This window comes from Antechinus flavipes, chromosome 1 (assembly GCF_016432865.1).
Source record: "Antechinus flavipes isolate AdamAnt ecotype Samford, QLD, Australia chromosome 1, AdamAnt_v2, whole genome shotgun sequence".
In the NCBI taxonomy this organism is placed as follows: domain Eukaryota; kingdom Metazoa; phylum Chordata; class Mammalia; order Dasyuromorphia; family Dasyuridae; genus Antechinus; species Antechinus flavipes.
The window spans coordinates 230,529,356-230,544,138 of record NC_067398.1 but is presented as its reverse complement, the minus strand read 5'-3'; the positions used below and the strand labels follow the sequence as shown (position 1 = coordinate 230,544,138).

At 35.9% G+C, this 14,783-nt stretch overlaps 1 protein-coding gene across 1 annotated transcript in view; it reads right to left on the bottom strand.

The window, feature by feature from the left end:
• The window catches only part of DRC3 (dynein regulatory complex subunit 3), a 100,482-nt gene that overhangs the window by 38,580 nt on the left and 47,119 nt on the right, over positions 1–14,783 (bottom strand). The window contains exons 8-10 of the mRNA XM_051997792.1: positions 13,916–14,035; positions 13,486–13,598; positions 12,520–12,694 (exon numbers count right to left, since the gene is read on the bottom strand). Of these exons, the coding sequence (XP_051853752.1) occupies positions 12,520–12,694; positions 13,486–13,598; positions 13,916–14,035 (408 nt within the window). The remainder of the gene's footprint in view (positions 1–12,519; positions 12,695–13,485; positions 13,599–13,915; positions 14,036–14,783) is intronic.

The following is a 14,783-nucleotide window of genomic DNA, read 5'->3' as shown; positions in this document are numbered from 1 at the left end:
TAAGCAAAGAAAATGGGCTGAATCCTTTTTTGGGTCAGCCCACCACAGTGTTCTGTTTCATGGTATCTTTTCTCTCATCCACCATCATGCCTCATGATATCTTTTTCATGGCATATTTCTTGAATGGATTCTCAGACTCCTTTCCTTGATAATCCTAATGCTTTCCCAAATTTACTTTTCCTGGTGCCACATCATTTTGTCTATAACCTCTTCTCCTAAATAAATGTTAACTTTTGGGGAAAAAATGGCAGGGAACTTTGGTTTGTGAACAGACTCAGAGGACCCTTAAACCTTGTGCTGATTCTGTTACCCTAGCAAAATATCCAAAGGTAGCTCAATCAGCAATCTTCCTAGATATTCAATAATCATCAATATTTGAAGATTACAAATGCAACCTATTCCATAATGTCTGGTCTCTGTTGTTCTATATTCCTGTTCATAAAGTATATAAGAATAAGTTTACTATTTAGGTTTTTTCTCACTGCAAGCACCAGCCTTCCTCAGTAAAATAAAATTAATATTGCTGGCTAGAGAAGATGTACGTTCATGTTGCTATATTAATATATTGAAGTCTTGGAATTTGTATGAAGTTCTTGCCCCAACCCTTCTTAGGTCAATATTTATAAGCAGTATCTAAGGAAGAAAACAAGCTCTTTTGAACAAAGATTAGATAGTGCCTCTGTACTGAGGCTGTTCCTTGGTAATGAAAAATCTAGTTAGAGAGGAAAGAAAGCTCCTTAGGATGTTTTGTTTGCCACTTACTTATGCAATTAATTGCACTTTCATTATTCTGCCTACATCTCTAAATTGATGGAAAACTCAGCAATTGGGTTTGGGGAAAACCAATATTTTGGGGAATATTTGGGGAACCCCAATTGCCTCGCAAACATCAAGAAACAAACAAAAAAATCATAAACAACAACAAAAAACTTCACTGGATGCTTCTATTTCTGCTAGCTATCATCCGACATTTCTTTTCCCTTTTTTAAGGGCAGCTAGGTGACACAGTGGATAGTGTGCCAGACTTGGAGTTAGGAAGATGGGAATTCAAATATAGTCTCAAACATGTACTATCAGTATCAGAAGTAGTTACAACTTCAATTTGTCTCAGTTTCTTATCTATATAAGGGGAATAATAGTATCACTTAACTCTCAGGATTGGTGTGAGGATCAAAGAAGATAATAATTGTAATAGTATGTCATTGTTGTTGTTATTTGTCCTTTGTTCTCAAAGACAATCATAACATCAGGGGCATGATACTATGACATGCAATTGATTGCCATTTAGCCATGTAATTAATTGCAGTTTCATTATTCTGCCTATATCTCTAAACTGCACAGAAGATCTGTTTCCAAAACTAAACTTAAGTCAAATGAAGTTGGGTTTTTTTTTGGTAGGCCCCTAATTGCCAAAGATAACAGATTTCTGCATCCTAGAAAGAAGAAAGATACTTTCCATCCCACTCTTAACCATCCTATTCAACCAAGAACTGTGCTAGAATTTATTTGAGGGAGGGAGGGAAGTTCCCCAGCTTCATTCCTTCCTTTAGAGCCATCTTGGCCCAGTAGCCTGTGCTGTATGTTTGTCATAATATTTTTTGACTAAACTTTTTGAAAAAGATGTTTACTATCAATGCTTCTCCTTCCTTTCCTCTCACCCCTTTCTTAACTCTCTGCATTCTGGCTTCAGACCCTTTGATCCAGTTATAATACTGAGTCCGTATCCCAAAGAGATCATAAACGATGAAAAAAATGTTCATAACAGCTCTTTTTATAATGGCAAGGAGCTGGAAATTGAGTGCATGCCCATCAATTGAGGAATGACAACGTATATGAATATAATGGAATGTTGTTCTATAAGAAATGATGAGCAAGATGATTTCAGAAATGCTTAGAAAAACTTAAATGAATTAATGATGAGTAAAGTGGGTAGAACTAGGAGAATGTTGTACACAGTAACAGCAAGGTTATGTGGTGATCAACTGTGATGATGGACTTGGCTCTTCTCAACAATGTGGTGATTCAAGACAATTCCAATAGACTTGGGATTGAAATGCCATCTGCATTCAGAGAAATATTATAGAGACTGAACGTAGATTGAAGCATCATATTTTCACCTTTTTTGTTGTTTGCTTGTTTGCTTTTTTCTCATTTTTTCCCATTTAGTCTGATTTTTCTTGCACATCATGAAAATATGGAAATACTTTAAAAAGGAGTGCACATGTTTTAAATTAGATGGCTTGTTCTCTTGGGAGGAGAGGGCAAGAGAGGGAGGGATAAAAAATTTGGAACATAAAGTCTCACAAGGATGAATGTTGAAAACTATATGTATATTTGGAAAAATAAAATATTATTTTTTAAATAGCATTAGTGACTCCATTTTGCCCTTATCCACTATTTTGTGAAGTTAAGTTTCAACTTCTTGGAAGTCACAAGATTACTTACTCTCCCCTCCCAACTGTCACTTGATTTAAGAAATGTCACAAAACTACCCCTTTCCCTCTCCCTGCTGTGTCTTGTGATTCTCCCCAATAATAAAAAATACAGTTGTCTCAATTCCTATAACCCACACCTGTTTTTTACTTTCTCCAAATTTATATTAACTCTGTAGAAATCAATAACTAGTGTCCTTGGTCCTGAAAGCGTTGGCTCCAATTTGTTTTTGTAATCATCTGCTTTGCCAAATAAATCGTTTGGCTGCATGAAACTTGGTTTCTTTATTCCACTGTAACAATACCCTGTAAACATCTTAAACTCACCATGTCTAAAACTGAACTTTTCTTTCCCCTCACCAAGCCTCCCTTCTTCCAAATTTCCCTTGTGTTGTGGAGGGTACTACCATTTCCTCAGTGATCTCGGTTCATAACCTGAGGGGTCATTCTCAATTCCTCATTTTCTCACCTCCAATATTCAATGAAGTGCCAGTTATTTCTCCCTCATGCTCCTTCTTGCCTCTGACACTGCCACCAATCTGGTCAGCACTTTATAACTGAACTCTTTTAATAGTCTTCTTGAGGGTCTTTCTGCCTCAAGTTTCCCCCATCCTTCTCTCAGCTATCAAACTGATCTTCCTAAAAGCACAGATCTGACCACATTACCCCATTCCCCATTCAATAAGTTTCAATAATCCCCTATGCCTCCAGAAAAAAAGTAAAAAAGCTCCTCTTGACTTTTAAAACTCTCTCTAGACTGCCTCCTCCCTTTCCAGTCTTATACCCTTTATACCCTGCCTCCCCTCACTCCATTCTCTGTGATCCAGTGACTGGCTTCCTTGCCATTCCTCATACTAGATACTCCAACTCCCAACTCTAGGCATTTTCACTTTTTGCCCCCTCTCCATCCTTGACTTCCTTCAAGTCTCAGCTAAAGTACTACCTTCTGCAAGAAGCCCTTCTTTTTTCCTCTTTAATGTTAGTACTTTCTGTTGATTATTTCCAATTTATCCTCTATATGTTTTGTTCATGTGTCATTGTTTGCGTGTTATCTTAATCATGAGACTGTATTCAAGGATGGTTTTTTTTCCCTTTCTTTGTCTTCCCCCAAGTTTATTAGCACAGGGTCTGGTACACGGAACTGCTTAATCAGTGACTGACTGGGAGGCCTGAATCTGACTTTGCACTGACCAGGATCTTCTGTTTGTCCTTTCCTTAGAACAATAATTGATTCCCCAGTCTAGATGGATGTACCTACAGTAGAAGCTCACTTTGGGAGTTTGAGAGATTCAGTTGTCACTGAAGAGAAGTCCCAGGTAACTACTTTAGAACCCTTGGAAAGAGGTAAGAACAAACTTTGGCTTCATCTGGCTAACAGACATTTACTATCTAAGGACAGCTAAGGTGAAATCTAATGCCTACAGAGTAGGTCTATAAAATGCCTTTCATTTAGATGAGGTTTAAATATTAACATCCTGGGCAAGCATATTGGCTTGCTCAGTTATTACTGACTATTGTTTTAAGTTTGTTCCTGTCAAATGGATACTTCTGAGTGTTCTACATTAGTATTTTTTATGTGCAGGAAAGAAATACTTTTCTGATACATAATTCAAATTATACATTGACTACCTTTTTACTCCCCTCTTTTGGAGAGACCTAAACATGAGCTAAAAACTAAGTTTTAGATAAATCATTCCCTTGAGAACTATGGTAAGAATTTAATAAACCATGTTTTGTTTTGTTTTTTCCTGTCTTACGGTTTTTCTCCTTTTGATCTGATTTTTCTTGCATAATATGACAAATTTAGAATTATGTTTAGGAGCAGCTACGTGGCGCAGTGGATAGAGCACTAGCCCTGAAGTCAGGAGGACCGGAGTTCAAATCTTACCACAGAGACTTAATATTTCCTAGCTCTATGACCCTGGGCAAGTCACTTAACCTCAATTGCTTCAACAAAAAAAGAAGAAGAAGAAGAAGGAGAAAAGAAATATATTTAGAACAATTATACACGTTTAGTCCATATCAGATTGCTTGCTATCTTGGGGAAGAGGAGGAGGGAAGGAGAAAGGGAGAAAAATTTGGAACACAAGGTTTTGCAAAAGTGAATGCTGAAAACTATCTTTGCATGTATTGGAAAAATAAAATGCTATTAAAGAGTTTAATAAGCCAGAAAAGGGAGCCTAAACTCTTATTAAAGGCCAGACTCCCTTAGGACTAAATCTGGTCCAAAATGCATTTGTGATTCCAGAACAAGGGGCCCCTAAGTAGAGGAAAGTAAGATTTACACAAGTTTCTCATTTTGCAATTTAGGAAATTGAAACTGTTAGGTTAGTTGACTTGTCCAAGGTCACACAGCTAATAATCACAGCTTCCTAACTCCAAGTTCAATTCTATCTTATCCTTCAAGAACTGCAAAGGTAACACTGACTATTTGGAGAAAATAGGAGAACCCCCAAAGCAAAGTGCTCCTTCTGAATCAGGATTCAGGTAGCTGAGAAGAGTACAGTTTCAACACTGAGCTAAAAATCACATAACCAAGTCCACAGAGTCCACCATAAATATGTTATCTCAATTCAACTGAACCTTAACATCTACAAGACAATCCTTTTACTCATTCTAATTAATTTTCTATCTCCTTCCAAAAGGGGCTGTTCCAAGCCTTCCATAAGATTTCTACCCCATTGCCAGACAAATGTCAGATGAAAACTGCTCATACATTACTGGAAAATAAAGACACTTGCCATGAGTAGCCTGTACTCTCCTTCTATATAACTCAAAAACCCTTGCATGATTCCCCCATCTTCTCATTCTTGATTCCAGTATCTTCTCACCAAGACCAAGTCCACTACAAGAACTCTTGATCCTATCCCTTCCTACCTTCTCTGGAAAACTGCTCCTCTCCCCCCATCATCCCTCCTTTCAAATCTTCAATCTCTATTACTGTGTTCTTTCCCAATATGTGTAAATATGTCCATCTAACTCTGAATCATTAGAAACTATCAACCCCTCAAATTATCATTTTATGTCCCTTCTTTTCATAGTCAATCACTTGTTAATCTGGCTTCTGATTTCATCAACTGAAAATGCTTTCTCTAAAATTGCCAACAATCTCTAAACCAACTTTAGGGCTGAAAGACTTAGAGTAGGGGACATATGAACCTTGACTCCCAAGCTGCCCTTTAGAAAAAGGAGTTATGAATAAGATGTCAGAGCTGAGAAGAAGGGACATGACAATATGACTAGCTGCCTAGATAAGCAGAGAAAGCTTCTTAGAGATCTGGACTAATCTTGGTGCCCTACTATAAGAGGGACAGCAACAGGAATCATAGTTCTGAAGTGACAAAAGCTGTCCCAAGATTTGGGATAGAACCAGGGTACCCTTTTTGTTCAATCATTTTCAGTCCTGTCCCTATTTGGGGTTGACCCTATTTAGAGTTTTCCTGGCAAAGATACTGAAGTGGTTTGCCATTTTTTCTCCAGCTCATTTTACAGATGAGGAAAACTTAGTCAGAGTTAAAATGACTTGCCCAGAATCATATAGCTAGTAAGTTTCTGGAGCCAGATTTGAACTCAGGAAGATGAATCTTCCCTTTAGACCTGGTACTCTATTCTTGCTCCACTTAGCTGCCCAAGGTATCCTATTAACTCCTAAAAAAGAGATCTTTTCCTCCTTCTTTTGAGCAAGGAGTAGGGTTCCTTGTTTGTTACTTTTAATTTAAATTTCATTTATCTACTGTAAACCCTATTAGCCAGCTAAAATGCTAAGTTGTGTGTGTGTTTTTAATTCAAGGCTTACATTTTGAGAGAAAGCAACATTGGCCTCCTTGCTGTTCTTCCCATAAGAAGTTCCATCTCCCAACTGAGGACCTTTTTGCAAGCTGACTCCATGCCTGAAATCTTCTCCTTTTTCATCTCCATTTCCTGGTCTCCCTGGCTATCTTTGGTTTCTAAATAGAATTCCACAACTACAGGAAGCCTTTAACACCGTGCCTTCACTCTGTGATTATTTCCCATTTATCCTGTATGTAGCTTATTTGTATATAGTTGTTCACATGTCCTCTCATCTAGTGGAATGTAAGCATCTGGAGAGTCTGTTCATTTTTTATTTTTCTTTGTATCACTAGCATTCATACAATTCCTGGCACATAACAGACACTTAATTGTTATCTAAATCATAACAGTTGGAGAACCTTCTATTGATACAGACAGAAAGAGAAGCAGATGTGAACAAATTGACCCAAATAGCCCAAGGACTATGGGGTTAAATTTATTTAAGGATATTCCTAAAGAATGCAATGCAATGGAAAAAGTCATGGGATTCATGAGGAATAGATAGACTAGAAGAAAGCATTCAAAAAAATTGGGAAAGGCACTGCATAGCCCATCTTGCAAAAAAGTCAATTCCATGTACATCAGGAACATTTTTTATGTAGATCACAGAAGATGAGTGAGTTATCCTGCAGATATAGCAGGAATTCACAGAAAATCTGATGGTAGGTAGATCCCTAAACAAAACTGTTGCTGAAAAGACTGAATATCACCAACAGGGGTCAACCAGAAAAGCTGAACTATCTTCTCTTACAGTGGGAGAGAAGATGAAAACACATAATTTCATGAGGTCCTGTGGAAGCTGAGATGTATAGTTCAACAATCAAAAAATGGCAGTGGAGCCAAAGAACTCACCCCAGACTCCAAAACAGTCAGCAGGTCACCTTTTAAGATGATTATGGTATAGTCCAGAGTATAGAGGTGGTGATAAAGATTGAGAATGTAATATGCAATGTATTCTCAGCCTATGAATTTCGAATTACTTTTGTATTCCAATCATTTTATAAGAAATTTGAGGAAAATATCTTTATGATATATAAAAGAAGAGGGGAGACTTGGTGGACTGAGTGACAAAAACTATCCATATTTGGAATACATTAAAATAATCAGGAAGTTTCCTAAAAAAAACACAAAAAGTTGGTAACAACTGTGTTTCTGCTGATCGTAACTCATTGTGACTAGACACATCATCTATCCTTGCAGTGTTAACACTGATTGGAACCAACTCCAGATATCTAAAATACTGGCAGGATATTGCAAACAAGCTGGGACCCAATGCCTGCATACTTTAACTAAGGAGACAGCCTGTACTGAAATCCACTCGAGTTTAGAGATGAGCAAGTGAATATCTCAAACTCACAAATCAATACCAAGAAATTGTATTTTTTAATTTCCCCAGTACCAGAAGAATGGAATGATCAGGTGATGCAGAAGTTCACCAAAAAGATAAGCATGGTCTCAGGGCATGAACAGGAAGTCAAATATGCCCAAGGAGCAATTTTCAGAATCCAACTCACTCCTAATCATTATGGGAACACTCTAGGAAGTATCTTTTATCTGTGCTGTAAGATCTCAGAATCTGCCTTAAAGAACAGTTGGTCACGGCATCATCACAGATTTTGGAAGCTCATACCTATCATACATAGTGGTGATATGGAGGACAATGGAGACATATAAATATGTAGCCTACTAGATGTTGAACAAAAGCACCAAAATGGAGCAATGCACTATGCCGAGTACAAGATGTCCTGTCTGTCAGGCAGCCAGTGATTCTCAGCGTTGGACTTACACAGCGGCTACCACTAGACATCTAGGGAGAGGAAAACAAAGAAGACTCCTCTCATCTGCCCAGCTGGATTTCCAGTTTGAGAAACTGCTTCAAGGCATCACAGTTTCACCTGCCACATTCCGTAGGTACTATCTGAACATGTCAATATGCTTTGATGACCTTATTTTCCCTAGGAAGACACTAGAAGAACATGAAGAGAGACTAATGAAAATCTAGGATTGACTAGGGAAAATAATGGACTAATTCTTCCTGAGGACATATTGATGGTATGTATAATGATAACTGGGCCAGATGAGGCCCTGGAAGCAGAGGCTCTACATTAAATGGAAAAACAACCTTAATAAAATTTAGAGACCAGCCTGATCAGTAAAGTTTTGTGGAATACACTAAGTGGAAAGACCATGTTTTTAGATGTTTCCATTCATGAAAGGCTAGGCTAAATATAACCATAAGCAGGCTTCAATGGCCAGAATAAATGATCACTGGGCTTCTGAATCTGTAAATTCTCTAAAACAGTCCCTCACTTTGTCTCTTTTTTTTCTTTTAACTTGTCTTTTAAAAAGACTCCAGCTTCTGGAATAAGAACTCACTACTTGACAAAAATTTCTAGGAAACTGGAAAACAGTATGGCAGAAACTAGGCATTGACCAACACCTAATATCCTGTACCAAGATAGCATCAAATAAGTTCATGATTTAGACAGAAAAGGTGATACCATAAGCAAATTAGGAGAAAAAGCAATAGTCTGCTTCTCAGATCTGTGGAAGAGGGAGGACTTTATTGCCATAGAGAAGATAATGCCATAGAGAATATTATGAAATATAAAATGAATAATTTTGATTATATTAAATTAAAAATATTTTATATAAATAAAATCAATGCAGCAAAGATTAGAAGGGAAGCAGAAAGCTGAGGAAATTTTTATATCCAGTGTTTCTGATAAAGATCTCATTTCTAAAATAAATAGAAAAGTGACTCAAATTTATAAGAATACAAGCCATTCCCCTAATTGATAAGTGGTCAAAGAATATGAACAGAAAATTTTCAGATGAAGAAATTAAAGCTGTTTTTAGTCAGATGAAAAAATGCTCTAAATTACTACTCATTAGAGAAATGCAAACTAAGACAACTCTGAGGTACACTTCACACCTCTCAGATTGGCTAAAATGACAGGAAAAGATAATGATAAATGTCAGGAGTGGGGGAATGGGAAAACTGGGACACTAATACATTGTTGGTTGGAGTTGTAAATTGATTCAATCATTCTGGAGAGCAATTTAACTATGCCCAAAGAGTTATCAAACTGTGCAAACCCTTTGATCCAGAGTGTCTCTCTCTATTGGATCTGTATCCCAATGAGATCATAAAAAAGAGAAAAGGACCCATATGTGCAAAAATGTTTATAGCAGCTCTTTTTTTATTGTAGCTTTTTATTTACAAGATATATATATATATATGGGTAATTTTTCAGCATTGACCTTTGCAAAACCTTCTGTTCCAACTTTTCCTTCCATTTCCTCCCCCACAATACAGGAAGAATTGTACATGTTTGACCTATATTGGATTGCTTGTTCTCTTGAGGAGGAGAAAAGGGGAAAGTAAGGGAGAAAAATTTGGAAAACAAGGTTTTGCAAATGTGAATACTGAAAATTATATTTGCATGTATTTAGAAAAATAAAAAGGCATAATAAAAAAAAGAAAGGAAAGGAAAAATCTTACTTGATAAACCTGAGGTTCACTATTGATCTCTAAGATCAAAAGCTCCTTTGAGCTTTTAAAATGCTTCAAAAATCTCATTAAAACCTACCTTTCTAACTTTCTGTATTCTATAGTACAGTCAAACATACCTTAATGCTGTTCCTCACACACAATATTCCATTGCCTACATTTATGCCTTTACAGTGACAGTCTCTTATATCTGAAATGTATTCCTATCTGAGGTATATCCTCTTAAAAACCCCTTTTTCCTTTTAAACTCTGCTGAATTGACACCCTCTACATGTAGCCTTTCCTGATCCCCCAGCAGCTAATGCTGTTCTCCTCAATTTAAAATCTATTTATTTTGTATGAACTTATTTATGTCACTGTTGATTCCCACAGAACATAATGCCCTTGAGGATAAGAACTATTTCTGTTTGGTCTTTGTATCTCCATTGCACAGCATAGTTCTTACAAAAGAGTAAGCACTTAATAAATGTGTGATGATTGCCCCAAATTAGCTTTGTCTATCCTCTGAAGTACTGATGTGGAAGCAGCATGTCATAATGTCAAGAATGCTAGATTAGGAGTCAGAGAGCCCAGTTTCTAATTCTGCTTCCACTAAATTCCTCTCCACACTAATTGTGTGACCTTAAACAAGTCACTCTTTGAGCTTTGTATTTCCTTATCTGCAAATTGGGAATAACACCTTATCCTCGCCTGCCTCACAGGATTCTTGAGAGGATCAAATGAGAGAAAATCATCACCAGCTACAAATATAGGCTACTACAATAGACAGAAAGAGAGGCATGGAAAATATAAGTAAAACTAATTCCCAGGGGGATGGTGTTGGGAGTAGAACTGTTCCCAAAAGCAGACAAAGAAAATAAACCAGGGAGCATTCTGTTATTAAAATGGGCCTTGATAGGATAAGAGCTTGACGAGACTTAAAAATTATGCCCCATGTGTACGTGCCCCATATAAATATATGACTTATCTCCCTCACTAATATGTGAGTTCCTTGGGAGTGGGGACAATCTTACTTTGCAATCTGCATCCCTGTTACTTAGCACATTACTTCGCAAATGGTAAGAACTTTTAAAAAGCTATAATCATCCATTCATCTTTAAGGTTTGAGCATTCACTATAACACGGGGATTTTTCTTATCACAAAATAAATGTGTCATTGAGAAGAGAATATTTGGCATTAAAAATTATAATGTTCAATATGACCAAAGGGTTATAAAACCATCCATAGCCCTTTACCTAGCAATGCCACTACTAGATCTGTATCCCAAAAGAGATAAAAAACAAAAAGAAAAGCTTATATGTACCCAAAAACACCTGTAGCAAGTCTTTTCTGGAGGCAAAGTATCGTAAATTGAGGGAATACCCATCAGTTGGAGGAATAATTGAATAAATTGTGGTATGTAATTGTATTTATGTATATATGTAAATGTAAATATCAGAATACTGTTATGCAATGGAGAATGATGAGCAGGATGCTCTTTAAAAAATGGAAAGAATTCCACGCACTGATGCAAAGTGCAATGTACAACATATAAAGTAATTTTGTAAGATTATCAGTTATGAATGGCATGACTATTCTCAGCAATGCAATGTCATTGGAAATGATGAATGCTATCCATATCCTTATCTTAATGCAGATTGAAGCATACTTTTTTTTTTAACTTTATTTTTCTTGAGGATTTTTTCTCTTACAACATGACTATTATGGAAATGTTTTGCATGACTACATATGTAAAACCTATTTTGAATTGCTTATATTCTTGATGGGGAGAGAGAAATAGAAAGAATCTGGAACTCAAAGTTTAAAAATGAATGTTGGTTGGCAAAGACTTTTAATCATGGGTCAAGAACTTTCACTGACTTGAAAGTAACTTCTCCACAGGGAGGAACCCAAAATCTGGTTTACCCTAAAACAAAACCCAGTTGGAGTTCAATGTAGTATAAAAATTTAAGGAAGCATTGATAAATTGTCTAAGTTTATCCACTTGAAAGAAATTATGTACATGATTATAATTTATGCTGTTTTTTAAAGCAGAAATACAGTTTTAAAACTTATTTTCTTGGAAATCATTGTCATTATTGACTTGAATGTGAAGATGATGTATATATTTGATGCATGAATATCAAGGAATGTTTCCTGTTTTCACTGTAAGGAATGCTAAATAAAGGCCATGTTTTGTGGATGTCTTGCAAAAAATAAAAAAAAATTTAAAAAAAAATAAAAATGAATGTTGGAAGTTGTTTTTGAATGTAATTGGGGGAAAATAAAATACTAAATAAATTTCTAAAAAAGAAAAAAATCATGCTCAAAAGGTCACTGTGTCTCTCATGTGCTATTCTCCTTCCTTCTGGGACACACAGGATACATAGCTCTAAGTGGCTATCTACCTTGCTTATCCCCAGTCCCAATTCTCTCTGAGAATGACTATTCCATCATAACGAGAGTTCTTTCCTAAATAATAGTAACTGCTCACATTTACATAGGTCTTGGTACCTAAGACACTTTTCTCACAACATTACTTTGAGGTAGATAAAACAAATATTAGTGCAATTATTCCTTTTTTTACAAATTGAAAAAAACAAGACTCATAGAAGTTGTTCCATGGTTATTAGCTAAACTCTAATCCAGATCTTCTAGTTTTAGGTCCAATGTTCTTTCCATGACATCATACTCACTTCATCTATATATCTAACTGACAAAGTGTTACATGAATCACTTCACTACATAAGAGTTATAATTACCCCTGTATATGTCTTGTCAAAATCTTCGACTTCTTTCAACCCTTGCTTTCGATTTTCTTGAAGGGCTTCTTCAAGACATTCATAGAAGATGGCAACTTCTGCTTTTCTCTTTTCTTGCTGTACCAAGCCATAATCAAATATATTCTGGCAAATTTCAACAAATTTGGTTTTGTATGTGAATTTAAAGTTAAGGATCCTCCCATTAAGCTCAGAATCCTCACTAGCAGATGTATTGTCAGATCTTTCATTTTGGTTCCAGTGCCTTAAGATGAAAAGACTGAAAGAAGTTATTTTATTGGCAAGTATATACTTTCATGAGTATTTTTCTATAATTGATTAATTTGTGTGAATAGATTGAAGAATATACTATGTTAAGCTTACACTGGATTAAAATTTACATGCTGTTGGTAGTAGAAATACAGAAACAATAAACCATTTTATTGATTTACCTTACATAAACCAGGGATCAGAGAAATGGGGCCTGGGAGGTCTTTATGCACTTCCCATCATTATCTTTATGAGAAATACTAATCTGAGTCAACTTTCCATCTCCAGTAGACATCCTTTCTATAATATCCTCTATGGGTAGTCTGGAAGTTATAGTTTTAAGTCCACCTCTGAAGTCCTTTCTTAGGTCTAACCTTCTGCTTGTTCTTATTTACAGGAAATAATTGATTTTTCTTCTACTTATACCAAACCTGGCTTCTATCTGCAACTAATAAAAACATGTTCAAGCTGTTATTTTTCCATGACTGCATATGTAAACACACTTGTGGAAAGCTGCTTTGACCACTCTAGTAGATATGTGGAGCTTCACACCCATATTAAATTCAGAAGTCCCCAGAGTTTTCCAGAGCTCCATTTATCAAGGTTATATTATATGAATGGTGATTCTTAGTGAAATGAACCCTTTAAGCATTTTTTTTTTTGGTGTTAGTTTTTTGTTAAAGCAGAAAAAAAGGATATGTCTCCAGTAATTCCGGAACTCCTGGTAAGTAAGCTAACTTGGCAGCTTCAACATCCTCTGAATAAAGGCTGTCAAACAGAAAAGGACCGTTCAGGTATTCAACATAAGCAGCCTGTGAGGGAAAACATGGCAATCAAGAATGAGTCCAAGTTCTATTCTGTTGCCTACTTAGAGTTAATTCTAGTGGGCAACCTGATGAAACTTGAAAGGGACTGGGTATGCTCCTCTCAAGAGCTCTACCAGAGCATGCAAATATTCTATTCTCAACTCAAAAAAAACAAATATCCTGGGTCCAATTTTTTTTTCCAATTAATGTGATTTTCATATGAAATCATTCTATTGGAAAAAGCAGAAATCGTGATCTTGGATACTTTATTCCCCCAAAATGTTAAAAATTATCAGTAAAACTAACTTAGGGAAGGAGGGTACCTTATGTTTTTCTAGCTCTGCTATAGTTGCCTGCTCCTCTTCAAGTTTGGCCTGGATCTGATTCTCCCGATGCTTCAATTCATAAATACTATACTGATATTTTGCATCACCAAGTTCCCTCTGTTAAGTAAAAAGAAAATGTTTCTATTATTGGGTATTATCCCAGGTCTAAAAGAAATTATATTTGGAACAAGTACCTGTAGTATTCCAATAAATGGCTTCTCAAACTGTAATGTGATTGTAGGATTGCACAAAATTTCACAAAGGAAACTGCACTTTAAAGTTTCCATTAAATTTTTTAATATTTTCAGTTTATTTGTGATATTTTTTGAATAAAGCCCCTTTCTCATCTTTTGTTTCCCAAGCACATTCTCATCTTCATCTTATAGTGATTCATTTGTTCCTGAGTATAGTAAAAGATCTAGCCAGAAAGTATAAAATTGACACTTCCAAACAGAAATTTTATTCTGGTTGTTTAAGACTTGAATAAAGAATAATAGAAAATGGTAAGAAGGTAAATTTTATTATATCTCTTTAACAAACTAGATTTTCTAGTGTTCCAGTTTGATTCCACCCTCTAGCACAATAAATGACAGAAGTCTGCCATCTCAACTGAATCAAACACAAGTATAAATTAGTTGTGTATAAATACATAGTCATTTTGAGAAGACAAAAGTGCTTTAATCATTGAAGACTATGATGCTACCTAGGAAATATTTAGTGATTGACTAAAAGAATCAGACACACTTCTGGCTGCTGTATAAAAATAAATCAGTTCAGTAATAAGCACAAAAAGTAGTTATATAGTCTACTGGTAGAAGAGCTTTGATTTGGAGAATTACACTTGTAATTCTCTATTGTAATGGTG